The sequence below is a fragment of the Eriocheir sinensis genome, chromosome 34, assembly GCF_024679095.1.
Source record: "Eriocheir sinensis breed Jianghai 21 chromosome 34, ASM2467909v1, whole genome shotgun sequence".
NCBI classification, from domain to species: domain Eukaryota; kingdom Metazoa; phylum Arthropoda; class Malacostraca; order Decapoda; family Varunidae; genus Eriocheir; species Eriocheir sinensis.
Genome location: NC_066542.1, coordinates 11,370,741 through 11,396,752, shown reverse-complemented (window position 1 = coordinate 11,396,752; position 26,012 = coordinate 11,370,741). Strand labels below are relative to the sequence as shown.

At 39.7% G+C, this 26,012-nt stretch overlaps 2 protein-coding genes across 5 annotated transcripts in view; both read left to right on the top strand.

Annotated features, from left to right (window-relative positions):
* The first annotated feature begins 4,764 nt into the window (after positions 1–4,764).
* Positions 4,765–20,297, top strand: LOC127007077 (casein kinase I). Of its 2 annotated transcripts, XM_050877626.1 has the most exons (8): positions 5,093–5,212; positions 7,274–7,397; positions 10,551–10,657; positions 13,807–13,994; positions 14,631–14,808; positions 14,938–15,091; positions 15,431–15,728; positions 16,842–20,297. In XM_050877626.1, the coding sequence occupies exons 2-7, from the start codon at positions 7,314–7,316 to the stop codon at positions 15,668–15,670; spliced, it is 951 nt and encodes a 316-aa protein (XP_050733583.1). In that variant the 5' UTR covers positions 5,093–5,212; positions 7,274–7,313; the 3' UTR covers positions 15,671–15,728; positions 16,842–20,297. The 2 variants fall into 2 exon arrangements, with proteins under 2 accessions (XP_050733581.1, XP_050733583.1); XM_050877624.1 differs by lacking the exon at positions 7,274–7,397 and having other exon boundaries at positions 4,765–5,212.
* Positions 20,298–22,809: 2,512 nt separating this feature from the next.
* Positions 22,810–26,012, top strand: part of LOC127007075 (ubiquitin carboxyl-terminal hydrolase 47-like) — a 36,759-nt gene continuing 33,556 nt past the window's right edge. The window contains exon 1 of one of the 3 annotated variants that reach the window (XM_050877617.1): positions 22,810–22,937. The gene's annotated coding sequence lies outside the window, so the exon portion shown is untranslated. The remainder of the gene's footprint in view (positions 22,938–26,012) is intronic. The other 2 variants (XM_050877618.1, XM_050877619.1) reach the window with 2 other exon arrangements.

The window sequence follows — 26,012 nt, the reverse complement described above, 5'->3', positions numbered from 1 at the left end:
ACCTAGGGGATGGCTAATCAATATAGCGGTCATGTGTGTGTGTGTGTGTGTGTGAGAGAGAGAGAGAGAGAGAGAGAGAGAGAGAGAGAGAGAGAGAGAGAGAGAGAGAGCAATCCTATTACAAAAAACGTACAATATCCAGAAATAAAACAATGAAAGGGACACGTCTTTTTTTTTTACTTTTTTTTAATTTCCTTCTTTTCTTACTTTTTATTAAACTTATTTTTCATTTAGCTATTGTTCCACTCCTCCCTCGGCCTCGATCACTGCAACAAGACTTAATTACTCAAGCTCATAAATATTATCTATGCAGACCAACTTCCTAATGCAAGAGTTAACCAGCAACTTCCTCATCCCTTTCATTATTAACACCACTATTCACTTCATTATTTTTCTCTACTACTCTACTCTCTGGAACAACCTAACTCCCTCGTCTATATATAGCCTATTTCCCTTCCTATGACTTAAACTCTTTCAGCAGGGGAGTAGCTATCATCAGGCACATCTCGAACTAAACTAAACTTGATCATTAAAAAAAATATATGGGTATTTCTCCGACAACTAAAATTCATGTCCCTTTTGTACAGAGCGGCGCCTTGATCCCATCCGTTTGTTTAGCTTTCTTATCTAGTTATTATCCGTTTTATCAGGCTTAGTGTTTATCTGTTATCATCTGGGTATATACAAGCATTGCAGAGTGGCATTCCTGCAATAAGTCTACGAAACATGGCAAATAAGTGTAATTGTTAGTGATTATTGTGTGTCATGCCAGTGTTGTTTACGTATTATTATCATTATTATTATTGTAAGGACATTTTCGACAAGCTGAGTGAAGGAGGAGAAAGGAAACAGGGTGTGTCTCATCTCAAACACACCCGCGTTTCCTTCCTCCTCCTTCACTCTATTAGTAATGTTATTATTATTATTATTATTAGTAGTAGTAGTAGTAGTAGTAGTAGTAGGAGGAGGAGGAGGAGGAGTAGGAGCAGAAGAAAAAGTAACAGTAGTAGTAGTAGTAGTAGTAGTAGTAGTAGTAGTAGTAGTAGTAGGAGGAGGAGGAGGAGGAGGAGGAGGAGACGCTTTTTTTTTTGTGTGTGTGTGTGTGTAAAAGGAGGAGGAGGAGAGGGAGAAGAAGCAGAAACAGATTTATTTTGTTTTATTTTACTATATTCTATTTATTTATTTATTTATCTATTTTTGTGTGTGTGTAAAACCGGTAGTATTACATGAAACTTGCGCATACAGTAGCATCACCGACAAGTCCCAAATAGCCTATACAAGATGTACTTAAAGAAATCACACTCACAGAGGACTTTCGAAAACCCTTTGTTACCTGGAGGAAGGTGAACACGGGGGAAGGGAGAGGAGGGGGGATGAGGGAGAAGGTAACTCAAGTGAAAGTGGCGATCCGTCAGGCGAGGGGCGGCACTTCAGGGCCTGCTGCACGGTACTGTTAACGGTGGATGACTGGTGTGGTTCGTTTTTTTTATTTCTTTGAGTATACATATAGATAGACTGTATAGGGCGTGGTGTTCTATTCTTTTTTATAGTGAGTTAGAAGCTTGATTGCAGGGCGACAGTTTGGGGGCTGCCTCGCGTTATTGTTGACGGTACATGACTTTTTTTTTTTTTTTAGTATACATATATAGACTTTTGAGGGTGAGGTTGTCTAGAGAGTTGACCGAATGACTGATTGATTTTTATTGCCAATTTTAGAATACAAGGCAGATGAATGAGATTGATTTCTTGTCCCACGCACTACTGCCCTATAACAAGTTTACATTTAAATTCTTTAGAGGGCATGGTGGTCTAGCGAGTTAGTGTTGATTGACTAATTGACTGATTTTTATTGCCGCTGTGAGACTAGTAGCTACAGGACAAATGGATGTGATAGATTTCTAGTCACACTCATTACTGCCCTAATTACAAGATGCTTTAGAGGGCGTGGTGTTGTAGTGGGTTAGAGGTTTGATTGCTTAATTGCTTGATTTTTATTGTCACATTGAGACTATAGGACAAATGCATGAGATAGATTTGTAGTCCCGCTCAGTACCTACTACCTTGATCACAAAGAACAATCGTACAATAACGTCACATATAACCTACCCCACCACACCCATCTTGCGTTTGCCTCTTTCAGCCCATTGAATGAATACCTAGGCCCTGTGTGGACGTATGGCGTACAAATAAGCGTCAAGTCATGGAAGTGAACAACCCCGGTGCTGCAGCGTGACGTCAGGAAGGGCTTCAGAGACACTAATAATGAAGTCAACACCTCCCAAAGTGGAATGACTGAACCTAAAATAGTGAAATAACGTAGGGCAAAGCTTTGATTGATTGAAAGTTTATTTTAACCTAAACCAGCCGTTTGAAACAGTAGTAAGACAAAGTTTAATAAAGCAGAATAAAGCTAACGTACGATCCTATTGAGTCCCGAGCCATAAACCCTAAACACCGACCCCATATCAACCTAGGTAAAAGATCGCAAGACAAAGAAGATACCTACATAGATACGCACTACCGCGTACATCACATGAAACCATAAGAAAAGCGTATTACCAACGATATCTTCCTACACTCGGAACGTTTATATCACTAGGATGTTTGGGCTTATAAACTGAAAACCACGAGCAACTCGGCGTTATCAGCAAATAGATAAGAAAGAGAGACTTGCAAAACCACCACCTCCCTCGCCACCACCACCCTCGCTTTCTGGCATCTCCCACACCTTAACCCTACACGCCTTTTTAACCCTACTAGCTCGTCTGGGAAAAGCATTCAAGCGTTTCCCAAGGAGTGTAGAGAATCCTTGGTGCTTCCCGTGCCATCCTATACAGTCCTAGAGGAGAGAAGAATAACGAAAGGATACAAAGGAAGGATGTGCAAGGAGTAACGACCTAATAAGAAACGATACAAAGCAAACTAGAGGTCTATAGAAGAAGGAGGAGGAGGGAGACGATTCGTAGTTTCCTGGATATCCTATACAGTCCCAAGATCTAAATACAGTCCTAGAGGAAAGAAGAATAAGGAAAAGATATAAAGGAAGGACGATGAAGAAGTAATGACCTCGATACAAAGCAATTAAGGTTTATAGAAGAAGGCGAAGAAGGTGATTGTCTTAAGCAGTGAATCTTCCTCTGTTGTTGGGTATATCATCTAAAACTGATGTAAAACGAAAGTGGAGTTGAAGTTGCTACGCAGTTTTCGTCATGATAGATTTTGAGGATCACGATGCTAGTAGTTCAGAAGGGTTGAAGTTTCTGGTATGTATAGTTTATGAGTGAAAGATTAGTGTTTGTAGATATATATTAACCAGCCACATGCTTCTCCCCCCCCCCACCCACCCCCATCCCAGCCTCTCTCTCTCTCTCTCTCTCTCTCTCTCTCTCTCTCTCTCTCTCAGTGCAGCTATTACCGGTACTTGTTTATACTGGGAAGAAAAAGTTAAACGCAATTTGTAATGACGTAGTAGAAGGGTGACGTCACGCGAATCCCCGTGGTCTATTTGAACAAAGAACTGCGGGCTGCTGTCTCCGTGTGTCACGATATCACGTATTCACACCGTTACCGCAATTAAGACCAGGTAATCCAAACCTAATAGGAGCATAATTCACTGAACCCTTTTTTTTATCATATAGCTATATCAACATAACTTCGGTGCCATGAATCCTGAACGCAAGCTACGTAACCAGCCCTCTATTTCCCTGGTCCCAAAATCGAATGAATCAGTTAAGATGTAAGATTCCGTAGTGAAGGGAGAGTAAATTAAATAGGAAAATACAAGGACTAAAGCAACATCTTTCAACTGTGCACGAGCCAGGGAAAGATATGTAACCAACCCCATGTCTCCCTGATCCCAAAATCGAATAAGTCAGTTGAGATGTAAGATTCCGTAGTGAAGGGAGGGTAAACTAGGAAATTACAGGGAATAATGCAACATCTTGGGCCTTTATCAAGTGAGTGCGAGGCAGGGAAAGCGAACACGGTACAGGAGACAGTCTGACGGGGCTCAATAGAGGATCGGATCCCTTGTTGCTTTGGTCTTGGTCTTGCTCCTCCTCTTCGTTGGGGAATCTCCTTCATTACGGACTATGGACTGGTTTTTGACTCGGCGATCACAATATCACAATCTCTGAAGAAAGAATAAGATAAAAAGGGAATACAGGTGCTACCCTTCATCCCCCGCAGCACTCACCATACCCTACTCAGTTCAGTTTAGCTGATGGGGCGAAGTATGGCTTTGCAACGGTACTTCTGTTTTATTGCTCTTTCCCTTAAAATTTAACACTAAATGTGGACCTTTGTAGCCACTTGAGGAGAGGAGAGTGGTAAATGTGGGCCTTTGTATCCACCTGGAGAGGGGAGAGTGGCGAGCGAAGCGATCCAGCCAAATCAGCTGGCTGAGGTGGGGGTGGGGTATGGGTTTTGAAAATTTGACATATCTCTGGGTGCATTTTTCTGCTGTCAAAATAAAAAAAAAACTGGGACTTTAAGTCCCAGTTTTTCATTTTGACTTTCTCAGAAAATGGAGCTTTTGGCAGATAGGGGTCCCCAACCCCACTTGGGCACGGCCCTGCATAGAGCACTCAAGTAATGCTCTAATGGTCTCGTCTGCCTCCCCTGTACACATACGCCTATCACACATTAGTTAAAAAATTATATACAAAATATTTGTTCCAAATATTATCTCTTGGTCTCTTGGTGTCCGCCAGCTGGTGCGCGGGGCATCGGATCCTCCCCGCGCCGCGCCGCCATGGCCGTCCTGGCCCTTATAGTCCCGAGGAAGGGGGAGAGAGAAGCGGACGTCACCTCTTCCTTTTCCACACACTCACCGCCATTTCCCCGCCGCCCTCGACCCCTTCACCCCCTCGGGACCCGCAGAGGCCTAGTGCGTGTGCTGTGTCTTCAGGAGCGGCTGGGGCACGGCGCTAGAGGGAGAAAAGAGGAAAACAATTGCTGGGTCTCGAGGTGCTGCTGCTGCTGGGACCTTTTTTTAACTTTTTTTTTTTCTCTCCTGTCTCCTGTCTCTCTCTCTCCCTCTCTCTCCCCCCTTCGATGAGCCTTTGAGAGGCCCAGGACTCCGCCAGCCATGTCTTCGGGGATAATTGGGTGTCGGGAGTTTGTGGTGGGAGGAAAATACAGATTGGTGAGGAAGATCGGGAGTGGAAGCTTTGGAGACATCTACCTGGGCATCAATATCACCAATGGAGAGGTACGTTACAGTGTTTTATTTACCTGCTTTGTTTTGTGTATTAATTGGTGTGGTTTGTGCTCTTCCATGTGTTTTTCAAGATAATAATGTTTGGTTGTGTGTGTATGGAAGAGCTTGTCACCCACGTCCTTGTTTTACTTACCTCGTTCTCTAGTGCTCGTATTTTTCACCATTGCTTCTGTTTATTCCACTTTCCTTCTTTCTCCTTCCCTGTCGTGGTCGTTTTGTTATAAAGGCTTGAGTCGTGCATATGGTCTGTGTTGGTGTGTATGTATGTGTGCTTGTGCTCCCCCCCCCCCCCCCTCCTTTCCCCCTTTTCTTGTGACCTGTTATGTACCTCATGTGTAGTTATGTCTGTTGGTTTTTTTCCTGGTGTAGCTTTCCTTTCATTGGTGGTGTTGGTGAGGGGTTGGAAAAGCATAACAGGAGCAAGGTCATTGGTGTTTGTCATCTTTATCTGAAGCTTGTTTGTTTATTCTCTGTTACAGGTTAGCCAGCCACTCATTCTCTCTTGTATCTTTATTTTGTTCTTCCATATTAAGCATAATCCGTAAGACTAGGCTATTTTTGATCTCTAGATTAGTATGTCAGTCTTGCCTTTCTCTTACAGTACTTGCATCAGATTTTGGTTAACTTTTTATTCATTTATTAAACTTTTAGCATTTATTATCCATAAACTATCATGTTTCACTTCAAAGTTTCATAAATCATTTTAAAAACTGGAGAGCAAATCAAGAGAATGCAGTGTCTTGTAAGTAGTTTGAAATGGATCAGGTTCCTCTTTGTTATAGTGCCAGTTACCATAAGATTTTAGTTTATTTATTATTATTTTTTATTATTATTATTTTTTTGGGGGGGAGGGACAGAAGAAAACAAGCCTAGCCTAACCTGAAATTATCCAACTCCCAAGAAAGGAGTTCAGTCTTCCATGATTTCTACCACCTGATATATATAAAAAAAATCAGTACATTAGGGGCTTTATGGACACTTTATAAGGAAGTGAAAGGTAATAACTAGATAATAATCATTTTATGAATGTATGTGAAAACCAAAATTTGTTTACCTTTAACTAGCTAAATATTGTGATTAGTTTTTTGTCTTTTCTGAATATGTAAATCTTATTTTCACAGCTTAATTAATTTTTTTCATTGAGTTAATCTCTAGCTGGGCATCAATACTCCATTAGCCTACGGTATTTATGCTAATGTAGTTGTAAAGAGTTGACTCATGTAAACAAAGGTACTCATCACTGATACCTGTCTGTAAAAACATCCCTTTACACGTATTGCAGTGCTTAGCAAGCAGTAAGACAATGTATTTTTCCCAGCTATTTGAAGTGTCATAGAGTAATATGACAGGCAAAATATAGACCCTCCCTCCCTCCAACAGCTGATCGAAAACTTTTATGGCATTGTGTATGTTGTTGCATCAGACTAGATCCATCATGCTAAAGCTGTGGTATGAAGTATTTTCTCATCATAATAAAGTTCCCACAGAGATGAATTAACAGTTAGTACTGCATATGTGCAGTTATATATCAAGCATATCAGGGTACCTTCAAAATTGGTATAATATGTTCAGAGTAAGTAATGTAATAGATTGCTGAAATTGCTACACAGAACTAATCCATGACTTCACATACTATTTCCTCATCATCATCATCTTTTTCCCCTCCTATTTTTTCATGTATTTAGTGTTACCTTCCCATTCATCTCATACTTAGATGAGAATATTGGTGTCACTGACCTTTTGTGAAAAATTCAGAGGCTGCTTATGAACTGTATCCTGCTCCTTTTAGTAGTGACTAAATTGTATTTCTCTTCTCACTTGATATTTAGAGAAATTAGTGAAGATTGCAGATTTATTTATCATATAATTTTACTATAATTGTGCAAATCATTCCAACTTAGTGTATAAATGGGGAGTTGAGATCTACCACACTCTGGTATTGTGTTTAGCAATAGCATAATATCATTAACTGTCATGATATAACGTAGCTCGCTCACTCCTAATATTCTTCCTGGGCTTGACTGTCATTGTCAATCTGTCTCCTCTAACAAGATGGACTGGGTGGAAGAGGAAACCCTCAGCCATAGAGTGAATGGACTGTATAGTGCAGTGGGCCACACATCCACTCATACACACTATAGGTTGTGTTGTAGCTGTCAGCCCTGCCAGCCACAAGGTTTTTGTTTGTTGTTTTAACTTCCAAATTGTGAAGGGCTTGAGCCTGTCACCTCACAGTAAAGACTTCTAGTCTTTCCAGTCTGAATTGGTAGATTGTCTTATACTTTCAGAATGTTTACAAATTATCAGCATGTCACATATGCCTCTATACATACCTCAAATTAACTATCACAAATCAGTAATTGGACTGTGTATATAGTTATCTAGTATTGTCTGTCAAGTGGCCTTTATCATAACTGGAGTTTGATAGGCCTTCCTTGTGTGCTATCTCCATGCCATGTGTACCACTCATGTCATTTCTTCTCAACCACAGTCATGCATATTTGAAGGAGCAAGATGAATTGAAAGCAGATGCTTATCAGGTCATCAACTATCTCATGTAACACCATTATTATCACAATTACAATATATATATATATATATATATATATATATATATATATATATATATATATATATATATATATATATATATATATATATATATATATATATATATATATATATATATATATAGGGATCCCTCACCATACAATTTTGTTACATTCCTTTAAAAATAATTCAAAGTGATCAGACATAATATAGCAATAGTATCATAGTAAGGATTTGATGGAGTCATGTTCCTATCTACTCTAAATTGATTAATATTTTTCGAATAATTACTTCTTGTCCTCCATAATGCTTTAGAAGGCCTAGCTTCATTTCTAATGTAAATCTTTTCTCTTGTATTTCCCTGGGCACTGGTAGAGTTGCTTCTACTATGCTAAGTTGGCATTATTGCTGTAATGAACGAAGTAACAAGAGAGATTGAATACTAACACTGTGGTTTGCCGAACCTAACATAAGATATATATATATATATATATATATATATATATATATATATATATATATATATATATATATATATATATATATATATATATATATATATATACTACAAACATACTGAGCAAAGTATGGGTAGGGAATGCTGTCCCTTGTGAGGCATAGTCATCACTTTATCAAACCACCACTTTGCAGTATGTGATCATGCAGATGCATCACCAGTCAACGTGAGATTGGGTAATCAGTCATAGAGGATCATATATAGATTTTCGGTAGGGAAAGTTTGGGATCTTAAAAGCCTTCAATTGTACATTAATAGATCATTTTAACAATAGTTGACTGTATACATAATGAGTTTAATACATGCAAGATGTTTTCACACACCATTCTGGTGGTTATCTTGTGTATGTGCCTACTGCCATGGAACACAAGTATATTTAATACAACACTCCTGTTCAAGAGTTTAATGTATTTATGTATTTGGACTACAATATATATCCCCTCATGTTAGGAGAATCGTTATTTCTCCTGCCATGTAAGTATCCCATGATTAGGCAGATTGAGTTGAGGGTGTAACAATCCATAAGTTAGTTTAAAGGATGCTGAGTGTCTTTCTGTGAAGGAAAATCATATCTGTGATAGGGAGACAGGAAGTTACCACAGATTATTACCAAGGTGGTTGTGTTTGGTGTGTAGGGGATGCTTTGCCATACTGTTGGTTTTGTTTGCCTTCCCCATTGTGGTGTTTATTAGGAAGCATGTGATGTGGACATTGTATGGTTGTAATTGGCAGCTTCTCTTTGTTTTCCATATTGACATTTTTCCTGGGTGTTGAAGTGAGTAATGAGGTGATGCTGTAGCTAAATGGTTTCCAGTTCTCTCCAGTCTCCCTTTGTGTTTGTTAGTGTTGTGGGTGCCGTAGCATGATGAATTTTTGTGACATTTGTGTTGCTGTTCTCTCGGAGTATGGGGGTTGATCTTCTCAGGCATGGTTGCATCCTTTGAGTTTTCCTTTACTTGTAGTATTGTGGTGAAGTCAGAGTCATATTAGGTATTGTTGAGGTCCTGGGGCTCAGCATTTTGAGGAGACCTCTGTTCGAATTTCCAGTTGTCCAGGTACACACACTCAAATAAGTATCGTTACACATTCAGCACAGTACAAACTGACACCAAGGACGAAGCCATTGATAACATGCTACTCATGTTGGTATCACTGCGTGCGTTGGGCGTGGCTTCACTTGCCTGAAGTGAGTGGGACGTGTAAATGAAGCAGTAGAATTTGAGCTGGCACAGTAACGCTTCATGAAACACACAGGTGGAATCTTAGTCGAAGTGACTTGATCTGTGTTGTATGTGTAGTGACACGACTAGCCTGATGGGCGAGCCTCCCATAACTAGTCTTGTCACTACATATGTAGCACTATAATATTGTCGTGTTTGGGTGATGAAATTATGCTTTAACACTTCACACACAAGTGAATACTTAAAATTTCATCCATTTAGGAGACTATGATAAAGACCTTGGATTATTGTTAGACATTCGCTATAGGAGCATCGTATACATTACACATGGTTAGAAAAACAGCACAGGCATGGTTGCTGTTATTGTATTAGAATGCTTTTAGTGTTGCAATTTTAAGTTGTTTTTTTCAGATGCCCACAGCTTGTTCATGAGAGAAAAGACACATTCAGTGGAAGCATTGGTTCCAGGACGGCGCATCATGAACTGAACTATATCTGACATGTATTGATGGTTGATGTTTTTGTCTTTGATGTGGGGGAACACTTCTTCCCACTGCTGTTACATGTATCATTTGAACATTATTGTCTTATAATTTGTGAATGCAAAGCTTGAACAAGTGGCACTCAAATTACTCCGTTACTGTGGTGATATCTGGTATCTCAGTGTCTCTCTTCTTCTCTATCCCATCCTTACGGGGGTCTTGTCTTGCTCCCCCCAGCAGGGCTGAGGTGGTGGGAGTGATCGCACTTTTACAAACCCTGCTGAGATTACCGGGTTGCTCAGTGTGAAACTCGTCAGACCCCATTGTAATGATATTTTTTTGAGTGTGTGTACACTGCAGTGAACCATTTTCTTTTTTATTATTATATATACTTTTTTCATGCATAGATCCAATGCTTTGGTAGGCTCACTGATGGTTAGTTCCTGTGCATTGAGGGGTGGGGCAGGACTCCTAATGATGCTGCTAAAGTTGTTTTATTACATCATATGTGTGAGGTGTTAAGGGAGATATTTAGACTTGAATTTCCAGTCTTGCTAGTTTTCCTTTATTTCCTGTACTCAATGTCATTCTTGTTGCAGGAGGTGGCCATCAAGCTGGAGGCCATGAAGGCCCGCCACCCACAGCTGCTGTACGAGAGCAAGGTGTACAAAATCCTGCAGGGGGGCGTTGGCATCCCTCATATCAGGTGTGTGGGTGTGCGTGTGTGCATGCTGCAGTTTATTTTGGGTAAGAATGGCTTTCTAGTGCCCAGTAGAGTTGGTTTCCTGCATCCCTGCCCCTCCCATTGAAAGGTGATATAATTGATATTTTCCCCCTGTATCTTGGCAGTGAGCCACCTCAAGTCTGGTATGTTGTGTGGCATGTGACCTATAGTTTACTATTGTGGGGTTTGGGGTTGGTGGGTAGGGTTTGCTACTGCCTGGTACAGTTAAGGATGTGTGGTGGGGGTGATAGTGTCAGTTGGGAGAGGAAGGTTTCCTTAACCAGATTAACCCTGACATGGCTGGATCTGTGTGTATGTGTGTACGTATGTGTGTGCTTTTGTCTATTTTTAGCAAGGAAGGCTAGCTAGCATATATTTTTCCTTCAGTGGTATTTTGTCAAGGGGTCATTTTCTTCCATAGCAGTCTTCACCTCTGAGGCATGTTCCTTACCTACTGTATGAGAGTGAAACCTTAGAAATTGAGAACCTTTTAGGAGCCTTAATTTGCCCTTTGCTCGCACGTGCTGTCGCTGGGAGTGTTTAGGAAGCCATGTGCACTGATAAGTGTGTTTGCACTTCCTGCAGGGAGAATGGCTGCTTTAAGATATGGATAAACAGGAGGAGGAAAAGATGTTTGGTTTATAGATAGCATTCAGGAGTTTTGTTTTCTTAGTAAAAGCAGCATGTCCTGTCTTTAGTTTGCTGTTTCTTACATGGGTACAGAGCAGGATGAGGGGAATAGGTAATGAAGATACGGAAGGGAAAAAAAGTATTGCATCACACGCATTTTAGAGCAGAGGTATGCCAGTGTGCAGGGAGGCCTTTAGTGTGATGATGTAAACTTTGGTGCAAGGAAGCTGGACCAGTAAACGAACCACCTAATTTAAGTACCTGATCCCAAACTCACAAGCAGACATGTAAACAAACACTCCCTCATTTACCCTTGAATAGGGGGAGGGTTGGTTTGCTTCCCACCACAGCTGGCTTCAGGGGTGGGGGGAGTGGTGGTGGTGGTGGTTAGGAGGGAGGGAGGGATTATTGGGGATGGCAGAAGGGAGGAAGTGGTGGAGGTTGGGGGAGGTTACTATTCTTGTGTGTGGATGTGTGGGTGGGTGGTTGAGGGCTGTGTGTGTGCTTCTTGTATTGTTTTGCTCTGTGTGTTTCAGAGTTTAATGGTTAGGTGTTTGTTATTTTATGTGTATTTGTGTATGCCTGTTTGTTTTCCTTGTTTGAATGAAATTTTACTTGTATGTGGTGTATGGGTGATGAGTGCTTTGTTTGTAATTGTTTATTTGTTTTATTTTGTGTTGAATATATGATGGTTAAGTGTCTGGGGTTTTACTCTAATGTATATTCATTCTTGCTCTTTTCCATGTTTGAAATTTTACTTGTGTAGGTGTATTGCTGGGTGTGTGAATGAGTGAATGGGAGTGTGAGTGGGTGCATCTGTTCATATGCATTATTGTTGACTGGCATGTGTATTAGTGTGTGTGTGTGTGTGTGTGTGTTGAGAGACCATGATGGGCTGTGGGAGGGGAGTGTGGTTATTGGGTGCACTTGACCTAGTTATGCATCTACATCATATACTAAGCCACTCTCTCCCTCCCCCTCCTCCATGCCTCCCTCTCTCATTCTGCAGCTCTTGTTCTGTCACTCATTCCTTCCTTTCATCTTAATTTTCCAGCCATCTCTTCATTTCAGTCTGTTTCTTGTCTTTATTTATTTATTTTTTTTTTTTATTATTTTTTTTGTGTGTGGGTGTGCGTGTGTTCTTGCTTCAATCTCTGTGCTAGAGCTTCCCAAACTTGACCATACTAAGGACCCCCAGACATGAAAAGCCCCAGCCGAGGACCCCCAACAAAACAAAATTTATCATTACCGTACCGGGATACTCAGTACTACCCAGAACGATGTAGTACATTTAATATTTCCTTATTCCTGCTGAATTATCGATACCACCGACACTAGGATGATATAGAATTAGCGATATATTTTTTTATTGTATATATATTTTTTCTGGAGAGTTGAAAATATTAATTTCTTTCATTGTGTCGCGGACTCCCTAGGGCCTTCTCCCGGACCCCCAGGGGTCCGCGGACCCCAGTTTGGGAATCTCTGCTCTATGCTGTACCTTCTCTGTGCTAGTCTTTTTTTCTCCTTTATCAAGTATGTTATTCAGTGTAAACTTTGGGTGGTATTTAAATTCATTGATGGTCTTTATATTAGTTCTATGCTCCATTTTTTTTGTTTTGTATTTTTTTTTTTTCCCCAAGTATGTTTTTTCGATGTGAACTTTGAGTGGTCTTTAAATTCATGGGTGTTCTTAATTTTAGTTATCTGCATCCAAACTATTCTAATTATGAGTGATTCTATCGGGGGATCCAAACTTCTTTACCACTCTTCTGCATCTTGTGTTCCTCAGTTTATGTTCATGTTCCCTTGTCCTACTATCCCCTACAAGCAAGTCTTCCTTGTTTACATTCTTCAAGTTCTTTATGCATTTGAATACCATAAGTGTGTGTGTATGTGGATATTGTAAATGAATGGGGGAGAGAGAGAGAGAGAGAGAGAGAGAGAGAGAGAGAATTACTGTTTAGTATATGATGGGTAGGTGTTTTTGTTTATATATATATATATATATATATATATATATATATATATATATATATATATATATATATATATATATATATATATATATATATATATATATATATATATATATATATATATATATATATATATATATATATATATATATATATATATATATATATATATATATATATATATATATATATATATATATATATATATATATATATATATATATATATATATATATTATATATATATATATATATATATATATATATATATATATATATATATATATATATATATATATATATATATATATATATATATATATATATATATATATATATATATATATATATATATATATATATATATATATATATATATGAATATATGTATGAGTTCATGCATCTGTCCATCTGCATGTGAGTGAGTTGATTTGTTAATTTCATCGATAATCTTTTTATTGTGGTGTGCAAATTATTATAATGGGCCCCTGCCTCAACTGACTACCTCATTTCCCTCAACAGATGGTTTGGCCAGGAGCAGCAGTACAACATCCTGGTGATGGACCTGCTTGGGCCATCACTGGAGGACCTCTTCAATTTTTGTAGCCGCCGCTTCACTATGAAGACCGTACTGATGTTGGCTGACCAGATGATTGGCCGTATAGAGTTCATCCACAATAAGAACTTCATACACAGAGACATCAAACCAGGTAAGGGAGGCAGAGGAGGAAATCAGGTGTTGGTTAAGGAGGTAAGTTCAGACAAAATGAGCATCAAGTATCTTAAGGAGTCAAGGCTCACAGCAAGGTGAAAAACTAGCTTACTGAATGACATAATTATCTCATCAGATGCTTCCTGTGAGATAAGGATTCATAAAGTAAAGTAAAGGAAGTAGCAAAAGGGGAAAATATTAAAAAAAGAGCATGCCAGCACTTCTGTAAAAGAAAGTAAAGTGGCCAAAAGAGAGGTCCTTTTCAGATGGAGAGGTCACTCACAAATATTTTCTGACCTTCAATTCATGTTACAATATGCTTCTCTACACAGTTGGGCAGTTTTAGTATGAAGGATTTAGCTTGAGAAATTAAAAATTTGCACAACACAATCCATAAAATTGGAATCTATTGTAAAATTAAAATTATTTACAGGAGGCTTAAAAATGAGATCCCTCATTTTTACCAAACTCTTAACCCTTATCCATAAATGCTTGAAAATTTATGTAGTTATAATAGGACTTATTCTAAATGATGCAAGGTTTGAAGTTTTATTTTACAATTTTACAAATGTCAACCTTTCTTCCTTACATAACCTTCAAATTAACTGAGACCATCTTTCTCCACTCACACCAGATAACTTCTTGATGGGTATTGGCCGACACTGCAACAAGCTGTTCCTCATTGATTTTGGTCTGGCCAAGAAGTACCGTGACAACCGGTCCCGTGCCCACATTCCCTACCGAGAGGACAAGAACCTCACCGGGACGGCCCGTTATGCCTCCATCAACGCCCATCTTGGCATTGAGCAGAGGTAAACCCACCTATGTATGGGCACTGTCTTGTCCCATTGTTGACATGGCTACCTTTTCATTGCATGCAAAAATCTCTACTGCTTGTATTAAGGCCATGCAAACTCACCCCAAACTTTTGCTTCACACAGCCGGCGGGATGACATGGAAAGTCTTGGATATGTACTGATGTACTTTAACCGAGGCTCACTACCCTGGCAAGGACTGAAGGCTGCCACAAAGAAGCAGAAGTATGAGAAGATTAGTGAGAAAAAGATGTCCACTCCTGTAGAATCTTTGTGCAAGGTAAGCTTACAGGATGCTTCCTCTATATGTCCATTGCAACTTAATTCTGCAGTCCACACTCAAGTGTGTCAACCTGCTCCTAATTCCATTCTGCTTGCTGCTTGTGTTGATATCTTGGAGGGTCTACATATTTTCATTGCCATTTTGTGTACTTTCCTCCAGTTACACATGCAGAAATATCAATGTGTTACAGTCCGTTATGCACAAATAGAATTTGGTTGTTCACTCCTTAACCCCATTTGCTTTTTTTATATGTAAGTCTGAGTTTTTTGTTCTTTGTAAATGCACAGACTAAACTTTACCCTTGCCACTACATGTTTCCTCTCCCCACCCCTACAGGGCTTCCCAGCTGAATTTGCCATGTATCTCAACTACTGTCGAGGACTACGTTTTGATGAAGCCCCAGACTACATGTATCTGAGGCAGCTGTTCCGCATCCTTTTCCGCACGCTGCACCACCAATATGACTACACCTTTGACTGGACCATGCTCAAGCAGAAAGCTGCCTCCACTGCCGCGGCTGTCTCGGGCACCACGCCCCAGCCCCCCGCCACCCCGGGGACCCAGAAGCAGCTCTGAGGGCCCGGCAGCTGAGGGGGCAGCAGCAGCGGGCGGAGGAGGTGGTGTAGCACATGAGGTGTGTAGGGGTCACTCACCTTATGTCATGTTCCAGTTTGCTCCTTTTTTTTCTTTTGTGAGGATGTATGGTAGTGGTGTCTTGTTCCAGGTTGCTCCACTTAGTTTGTTCCACTTGTGTAGATGCATGCATTGCTTTGATATACATAATCAAATTTATAATTTATTACATAGTAAATTTTATCATTTATTACATTGTTAAGTTTATCATTTATTTACCCTGAATATTCTGAGATATATTTTTAGTCTGTAGGGTAGACAAAGTAGGATAGAGGATAAAGAGGTTCAAGTAGAATAGGTTCTTGCCAATAATATCTAATTGGTGCCTGACAAGTGCCATTATTGACCAGCCTCACATTGATCTCCGGAAATTTTGCCCCATTATACATCAAAGCCACCCTACACACTGATGAAATTTTTAAGGAAAATTTCACTTGTTCCACAATGGCATAACTTTTCCGAGGTTTCTTGAACACCTCTGTGGTGCGGTGGTTGGCATGCCTAGTTGTAAATCTGCAGGCCTGGGTTGAAATCCCTACCCGGGCAATTGGTGTGCAGCTCACCCAGCTGTTCATCACCCCTTTCGGACTCATTGATAAATGGGTGCCTTGGGAAACCTGGGGAAGGTAAACTGTGGTGACCCGGATATCATACAGGCCCTGTGTCCCGGGTAATGGATTTGGGCAGTCAGCATGCAGCTCACCCAGTTGTTCATCCTCCATTTCGGACTGGTCGATAAATAGGGGGAAGGTAAACTTTGGTGACCTGGATGTCACACTGGCCTTGTGTCCTGGGGTAATGGGTTTTTCCCACCACAGACTTAAAGGGCCAATGCGACAGAGATGAGCACCGAGACCATGCTCTGCTGTAGCCCATGCCCTCAACTTAACTTTACCTAGAACACCCAATTGCAGTTGAACAGACTACATAGATTTTGCATAAATTATCTTAACATTCTAGAATCCTTTTTCTATGAGTTTTTATGTAAGGAGGATCATTATGATGTTGTTACTTCAAATAATTACCAATATTATATCACTCATCAGCAAATATCTCTCTAGCATTGTTTTCATTGATGTGTAGCAGTTCTCATTTTTGTATTTTCCGTCACCAGGAACAGAAGAAGGAGGAGAAAAAAACTGAAGCAGACAGATCACCACCCTCACCCCCAAGCCAAAACACAAGGAAGAAGAGAAGGCTTTTATCTCCTCCAGAGGGGGAGGCATTGTGACCTTCCTCCAACAAAAAGTGTAGTGCCTCCTCCCCCACCCTCAGCAAACCTTGGCAGAACGGGGAAAAATGAGCGGTAATTCTACAGCGGTGGTGATAGTCAGCCGTAGATCTTGAATGGTGGTGGTCATTTTGACAGTGGAAATAATGTTTGTTGGATGGTGTTTTTTCAGTGGCAGTAATTGGCCATTTGCGAAAGGCAATTGTTTAATACTGGAAGAGGCGTTAACTTGACAATGATGGCAAGTTCTGTATGCAGCGATAGTAAATGTTGGTGTGCATGCTTGCATCTGTAGCTGTGTGTGTGAGTGCATGAGTGAGTGAGTGAGTGCGGGCGGGTGGGCGGGCTGGTGTGCATGTGTGTTTGTTTTGCATATATTTCAGGGGCTGGGAAGTGAAAGCCCCCCAATATGTTATTTTGTGTATTAGCTGCCAGATAGGCCAATGAAAGTTGTGTCAGACCGGAGATGCATGAATCAAGTTTGTTTCTCGGTGCTGGCACAACATGACAGACATTTTAAAGGTAATGTTGATATTCTTTTGCCATCGTAAAGACAAAGACATTTTAAGGGTAATGTTTCCGATCTTTCACCATCATGAACCAGACGTTGGTGAAGGATTGAATTTATGGCAGCGAGAAGCCATCGGCACTACTCGAGGCCACTTAGCTGGCGTCGTGTCCAGTCCCATCGGGGGAGAGGATGGAGGGAGGGCGAGAAGGAGACTTTATTGTGTACATATTATATAAGTGGCACCTGTTTCATCCTCAGAGTGTGTGTATGAGTGTTTCACCGGGAGTAAGAGGCCGTGTGCATGTAGCTGCCATGTTTGTTTATCTCCTGTCTAGCCTCGTCTTGTTTACTCTAGCAACAACAGAACAATAGTAAAGAAAGTATCTAATCTTGTCCTCTCCCCCACACCTCCAGTATCCTCCTGTCATGAAATATAAATTTGTGGATATGACATGACCCTTCCCTCCCCCCTCTATATCCCCAAACAGCTCCCCTCCCCCTTACTAGCCCTACACCCACACAAAAAAAATCATAAAGTAAAAAAAAATTGCGAAAAAAATATTCGCTGCAACTTCTTAATAAATAAAATAGGCAAGGGTAAGATTTTTTTATTTAGTTTTGCTTTTTGTCATCTTTTAATTTTTAAGGAGAATGTAAAAATAAAAAGTGAACTCCGCAGCCCCTCTGTAAGTTCGGCTGGAAGTCAGATTTTTGTGCTGGTGTTCTAATTTTATCCACTCTGCCTTTGCCCGCTCGCTGGAGGCAGTAACACACAAACAAAACAGACAATAGTAACCTAACAAATAAATACAATCCCTAGAAGCTATTATGTTCATGTTTGTACTAATTGGTGTTCTTATTTTACCATACAGAAGAATGAAAATAAGAAGACAAATGTGACGTTTTACACTGAGAAAGGAATTCCAGTTAAGGTTCTAAAATTGAATCGTCCCTTGAAATAAGCTGACAAGGGAAAAATTATTGTATTGCTTTTTCATGAGTTAGTCTCCCGTGACTTTACTCACTTGTGAAGAAAGTATGAATTAGTCTAGGTTAAACATTTTGCAAGATCATGCTCTCCCATTATATCATGAGTTGCTTTTTATTTTTCCCATCCCTGATTTATATATACAGTCTATATAGAGGTTTCATTCATCTTCAGTCACTTGGATTGACAAGCACCTTTCAGTCAATCATATCCATCACATTATTCCTTAAGGGTCATGTAGTTGTTTTGAGTTTTGTGAAGTCCAATTCTTGCTTGCGGAGGCACCCGAGAGCAATGTTTGTTGAGCGGACACTCCCAGACACGGACACAAAGAATCCCGTGGCACGCTGTGGTCTATAGAAGAGTTAGGCAATAATCAACTCTGGGGCACACGCCTACACATGTCTTTTGCTTGAGTTGGACTTGCCAGGCAGGCCTAAGTCTCTCTAAGCTTAGGTCTCAGGGTCTCAATACTGTTGTCTTGTGGTGACGCCAAGGTTTTTAGCTAATCCTGAGTCTCACTTGAAAGCCTAGCCTTGAGTTTGCCTACATGGTGTCAAGTGTGGGTCCTACAAAAAGCCCAGTTCATAGATGGACTAAGTTACTTTGTTCCCAGTGGTCCAGGTTTGGGAGTAACTGCTGGATATCTATAATTTTTTTTTCTCAGAGTGTGCGACTCCTAACTTGGATAGAGGATTAAACTATATATATGGAGTAAGAAAATATATATATGTATACATTATATGGAAGTTAGTTGGGTAAGAAAAAACAAATTACATAATACATATAAGGCAACTCCCTGACAGTGATACACTAGTGGTGGAGTGTATAATTTTTTTCCCACCACAGCACTTGCTTGTGTGTGTGTGTGTGCGTGTGTGTGTCTGTGTGCGTGTGTGTATGCGTGCTTGCATGTATGAGCATGCATGCATGTGCACATGCACACTTGTTTGTATACATGTGTATGTTGTATGTGTTTATGTATGATTTTTTTTCTTAATTGCATTTTACAAGATTGCAAGAATGTAAATGACTTCACAAAATTCAAACCCTCATGTGTATAAATACGCAAACAATACACACACACACACACACACACAGACAATGAACACAAATAATACACACATGCAAACAGTGCTATGTTTGATTTAGGATTTTTATTGTCGAGTAAAATCTGAATTATGATAAAATGTTTATAAAACATAATTAACCTATTTGTCATATGAATTAGGAAGCACATGCCTTTGACAGCAAACAAATGTCAGCAGCTTGTCCACTTGGCTCATACCATGAAAAACCTTGTATTTTTTTAGCAATCACCCTTTGTAAGCAGTAGCTGAAAAGGGATGGATTTAGATTACCTAATTTTATGTATTAGTTGGAAAATGAAATGCTGATATATGATAAAAGATGCAGTCCATATTTAACAGTGACAGTATCTGGCTAAACCCTGCATGCAGGAATCAGTAAGATGTGTCAGGGCAAAATATACAGGTATTATGCTTTCAAAAGTATTTGTTGCTTTGACTGGTTCAGATAACAAGACTGAATCTTTTAGAGAAGTTACACAAGTAAAATAGTTTTGGTGGAGATGCTTTTATAACTTCCCATGGTCTGGTCTGAGGTAAATAAAATTCTCAGCCTTTAGACCAGGATGATGCTGGGGAAACATCAAATTTGGTAATATATTGTACACACACACACACACACACACACACACACATTGTAAAACTTTTGCTCTTATTATTTTTTACCAATTGAACAATGCTCTTTGTTTCTCAGTCATGTGAAGCTGTAGTGGTTGCCTAGAAGTGTAGACTAATAAAAATGGAAAATTGAAGCAATATTCTCTTACTGACCAATGAAGGTGAGGAGCTAGCTGGATAGTGGCTTGAAGGGAGCTAAGAAAGAGATGAAGGGGTGCTTAGAAAAGTTTATTAAAGTAGAAGTGCTAAGAGGGACCACAAGGAGGAAAGTTATTGGAGAGGAGGCATAGGGAAAAAAGGTGAGGTAATGTTGGAGGTTTTGTCTGGGGAGAAGTATTTTATAGCAACCAGAGGAAGGAAGGGGGAAAGACTGCTTATAGAGTGACCAAAGGGAGCAGGTGGGCGGTGCTAATATGGAGAAGCAGGTGCGTAAAAGACTAGAGGTGAATGGAACCAGAGCTTAGAGGGACAAATAAGAGGAGGTGACGGGAACGAGTGCTGAAGAGGAACAAATAAGAGGAGGTGACAGGAACGAGTGCTGAAGAGGAACAAATAAGAGGAGGTGACGGGAACGAGTGCTGAAGAGGAACAACGGCGAGATGATTAGGGTAAGGTGCTTGACAGAATGGAAGGAGGAGGAAAATAGGTGTCAGATGGAAAGAGAAGAGTGAAGAGCTTGCGACATGGAGGCGAGGAAAAATGAGGGAGAGGAGCCTAAAGAGGACAATTTCTAAGGAGAGACATAATTGGATGTCCTTTATAATAAACTGAATGAATATAAAAGTGAGTATAAGAATAGTTTAATAGAGAAAATAACAGTTCAATACAGATAAGGCCAAAAGCTAATTAAATATGCAGACGTAAGCTTCATATTTTTATTCTGTGTTAAGTGTGTGGTCTAGTGTATTGGTCGTGGATATTGGAATGTCTACACTAAACTAAATTAATATGTAAATCAGTAAATGAGTAGGTATGAGAAAATAAAATCGATATAAACGTTATCAAAATAGTTTACGTAAAGACTCTGAGAGATCTCGAGCTTTGTATTGGCGAAGAGCTGAGAGAACGGCACCCCAGCTGATCCCGGGTTTAATTTTGGTTTACTTTGGGTTAAATTTGTATAGTCATAGTTCATCACGAGCTTAGTTTGGGTTTAATTCATGTGGTTTAGGAAAGAACGAGAGATAAAATTATATATAGTTAGTTCATTCCGGGTTTAGTTTGGGTTTAATTCGTGTGGTTTAGAAAAGAACGAGAGATAATGTTAAAGCTAGTTCATTCCCGGTTTAATTTGGGTTTAATTCGTGGTTTAGGAGAGAACCATAGTTAGTTAGTTAGTTAGTTCACTCCGGGTTTAGTTTGGATTTAATTCGTGGTTTAGGAGAGAACGAGAGATGATGTTATAGATAACTCATTCCGGGTTTAGTTTGGGTTTAATTCATGTGGTTCAGGAGAGAACAAGAGATGAAGTTATAGTTAGTTTAGTTTGAGTTTAATTCATGTGGTTTAAGAGAGAACGAGAGATAAAGTTATAGTTATAGTTCATTCCGGGTTTAGTTTGGGTTTAATTCATGTGGTTTAGGAGAGAACGAGAGATAAATTGCTCCATAGAAAACGTGGCCCAGCTGATCCCGGGTTTAGTTTGCCATGAGCCCAACAGATGACTCGCCTGACCCTCTTTTTCACGCCGTAGCCACAAGCTCTTCACAAATACATCTTTACCACGAGAAACCATTATTATAAGCCTCACATTACTCCATTCACATCACCAAATAAAACTATAGGTACACTCTGTTAGATAAGTTAAAATGCATACATGTGAGAAAGTTAATAAATTGTATACGTGTTAGAAATAAATTATATACATGTTAGAAAATCCTATACATGTTAGAAACTTGTATACACGTTAGAAAAATCAATTTGCATACATGCTAGTTAAATTTACTGGTATACATGGCATTTCAGTGATGGAATATATGTATGTAAGCTACAAATTTTCCTACATCACATGGTTTAGTGTATAGTTATCTATTAATGATATAATTAAAACAAAGAAGGGTTTAACAGAGGGTTCAATGAGCGCGTGAAGCCATCCAGGTCAGCTCTCAGGTCAGGTCAGGTCATCCAGAGAGACAGACACTGAGGTGATTGATTGATAGTTTATTGTTACATGTATTATAGTGTTTTATATTGCATTATAGTGACGGTGTATTATGTATGCTAGAGTGTGTAATAGTGAGGAAAGATAAATTATGAGCACGCCATTGAGAAGCAAAATACGTGTATGAATAAAATCAGGAGAGAGCACCAATTAAGAGAAGATATATTAAGATCATTTAAAGAGATACAGGATAAAAGAAAAAAGGAGGAATTAAAGGAGAAGAGAGAAGAAGAAAGGGAGGACCTACAATTAGATTAAGCAACACGTACCTACAGGTCAAAAGAAGAAATAGGAAAAGAGGAGAAGAATAAATCATAATTATTAAGGTATAGAGAAGATAAGAGGAGGAGGAGAGAGAAGAGAAGAGAGAAGAAGAGAGGAGGAGGGGGACATACAAAGAGATACAGGTCAAAAGAAGAAAAAAGGAGAAAAAGAGAAAAGAAAGAAGGCGAGAGAAGAGAAGAGAAGAACCTACGAAGTAACACAAGCCAAAAGAAGAGGAGGAGGAGGAAGAAGAGGAAGAATTACTGGAACCTGAAGTGTTTTGGAGGCAGAAAATGGCCTGTCGCTCCTGCTGACCACCCTTCCCTGACCCCTGCTGCCGCCGACCAGGGTGAGTGTGCCCGACCCTGCCACGAGGTCCTCCCGGGGGCTGAGTCCGGCAGGGGGGGGCGTACACAGGGGGCGCGTGACCCTTAGAGGTGACCCACGGCAGCCAGGCCCCCTCGTATTCTCATGTGTTTTCTTATAGTTTGGGTTTTTATGTCATTTTCCGGGTGATTTTTGTGTTTTTTGTGGTGTTTGGTGAGTTTTGGGAAGGTAGAGGGAGGGTGGGAAGGGGGGGCGTTTTGGGGTCATGTGTGTGTGTGTGTGTGTTTCATCATGAGGGTTTGTGTGTGTGTGTGTGTGTGTGTGTGTGTGTGTGTAGTTCATCATGGTGTGTGTGTGTGTGTGTGTGTGTGTAGTTTATCATGGTGTGTGTGTGTGTGTGTGTAAATAGTTTATCATGGTGTGTGTGTGTGTGGTTGTATATGTGTGTGTGTGTGTGGTTGTATATGTGTGTGTGTGTGTGTGTGTGGATGTATGTGTGTGTGTGTGTGTGTGTGTGTGTGTGTGTGTGTGGTTGTATGTGTGTGTGTGTGTGTGTGTGTGTATAGTTCATCATGGTGTGTGTGTGTGTGTGTGTGTCTGTGTGTGTAAATAATTCATGTGTTTGGAATTGCTTAACTGGAAATACATATATCTATCTTGCTCCTTATATATGCGCAAATTTCTACTTGTGTTCTATTTTTCCTACTCTGATATTTACCCGTGAGCACTAAAACTATTCGTTACTACTAATATGCACTCCGACATTAGTGGACTGGCAACTTTTAACTATCACATCTATGGACAATATCACAAATTAGGAAATATGAACAGATAGAGACACACATTGATGAAGGCTATACATTCCCCATTCTATTGCTATGGGTGCAGTGGTCTAGTGGGTTAAAGGTCAAGGCACGGGAGAGAAGAGTCAGGGCGCAGCAGTTTGAACCCTAGTGCTGCTGTATGATGTCAGGAAGGGCAACGCACTCTTAAGACTCACACGCTCTTACATTCTTCTTCTTCCTATTTTTTTATTTTTTTTATTAATGTCCATATGTTTTTTTTCGTTTGAGGTTGGATAGGCTATGAATCTCTCACACTTGATGATCGTATAGGGCTTACTCTTTTCCCTGTTCTTCATCCTTTTCGTATCTACCTCCACACACACACACACACACACACACACACACACATTACATATAGGATAATCACACACTTACGCCCAAGTCACTACACCCATAAGCAGTGACCCAATAGGAACATTACATAAAATCTGTCAATATAAAGAAGATTGTCCATTCGGTTAAGATTGTTTTTATCAATGCCCCGGTATCTTGTCTCCTACTTCACCAGCTGCTCTTCTGTTGTCATATACATGTTATAGTATCCTTCAAACCTCCCAGAAATACATAGGAGAGAGTGTGAAAATACCTGTAAAGTGTGTGTGGCTATTTTAAGTTGTGTTACGCTCCTTACTCTCTCCTATTTATTTCCGAGAGGTTTGAAGGCTAGTAGATTACAGATATGACAACAGAATAGCAGTTGGTTAAGTAGGAGATAACATATCAGTGCATTAATAAAACCAATCATACCTGTCTATTCTACTACTGAGGGAGGTACATAGTGCTACACATTTTGCACTACAGATTAATAAGCTAAAGGAATTCTAGGGTTTTAAGAACACCCCAAACGAGAAACCCTTATCAGGACCAACAGCTGTATTTCCTTATCACTTCCTTGCATTTAGCGGTGACGCAGCCCCATGTCACTGGCCCATCCTGTTGGCTGTGTTGGTTGCTGTGAATACCTGATATACGCCTGACTTTTCAAACGTCATATCAGTATTTATATTGCTAGTTTGGCTTCTTATTTCCATTTTAAGGACAGAGTTAGTTAGAAGTGATGGATTTTCACAGTTAAGTCAGCGTATTACAAAATCAGTCATGAAAAGTGATAAAAGAAAAATCAACAAAATCAGCTGACCACGCCTTAAAGAATAGGTTAGAATAGGCAAGTCAGCCACTCAAACCGCATTAGAAAAATCAGGCAATGTGTTTTTGAAAATAAGGATAAACTTTGCCACAGGATTATTATTACTATTATTATATTATTTAAAGTGTTTAGTGATACAGCATGAGTTTAGGTGGTCCTTTTTTTTATATAGGTGTTCATATATGTGATTATTGATTGATTTATATATAACGTTGTGGTGCTAATCTTAATGTTTTCAGTACTAATATAAATAGTGATCGTCTTGTTTCGCACTGAGGCACATACAGTAAAAACGTGGTATACAGAAATAGAAACAAAAGTGCAGAGTTACAGTTCCTCAGTTATTTTTCTTTTGTCTTCCATTACATGTGACCCTTGTGGATGTATTATGGTCTGCATCCAAACACAGCATGCACAGGGAGTTGACATATGGTAGTAGTACTTGCCTATGTTAAAAAAAAAAAGGATAATAAATATGCCATGCGACTAGAGCTTTTGCGGCATCATGATACTGTATTGATAGATAAGAAAGATAAAGATATATGAGAAAGAGAATTAAGATAGACTAGAAAGATAGGAAATTGAGAGGGATGGTTAGATAGATACAAAAGATAAAATTTTGATAGAGAGTTAGGAAGGATAGAAAATTAATAGAAATATAAGAAAGAAAATCATCCTGAGTCATTATCCAAAAGAAAGATTGGAAATTAAGAGGTGTAGATAGGTAGATACGAAAGATACATTTTTGATACGTAGATAAAAAAAAATAGTTGAAAGATCAGAAAGCTAGAAAATTATCCAGAGAGTTATTATCCAAGGAGGCCCAGGTGATTATTTAGACAGGGTTCACATGTGGGGATGCCCTTCACTTTGGGCCCTTCACTTGACACCCAATACAGCACCTCTGCCCTTCACCAAACCAGTTCCTATACAAAATCTTACCGCGGGAACTCTAAGGATCATCCACACCCGGGTTCACGTATAGTCAGAAGTCCTAAAACGTTTCGGCCCCTCAATTCGCCTCTCATATGAGTTGCTGTTATTCTCATGGACTGTTTTGTGGTTTTAGTGATAGTTTTACACGTCTTATGGACCCTGGACGGAA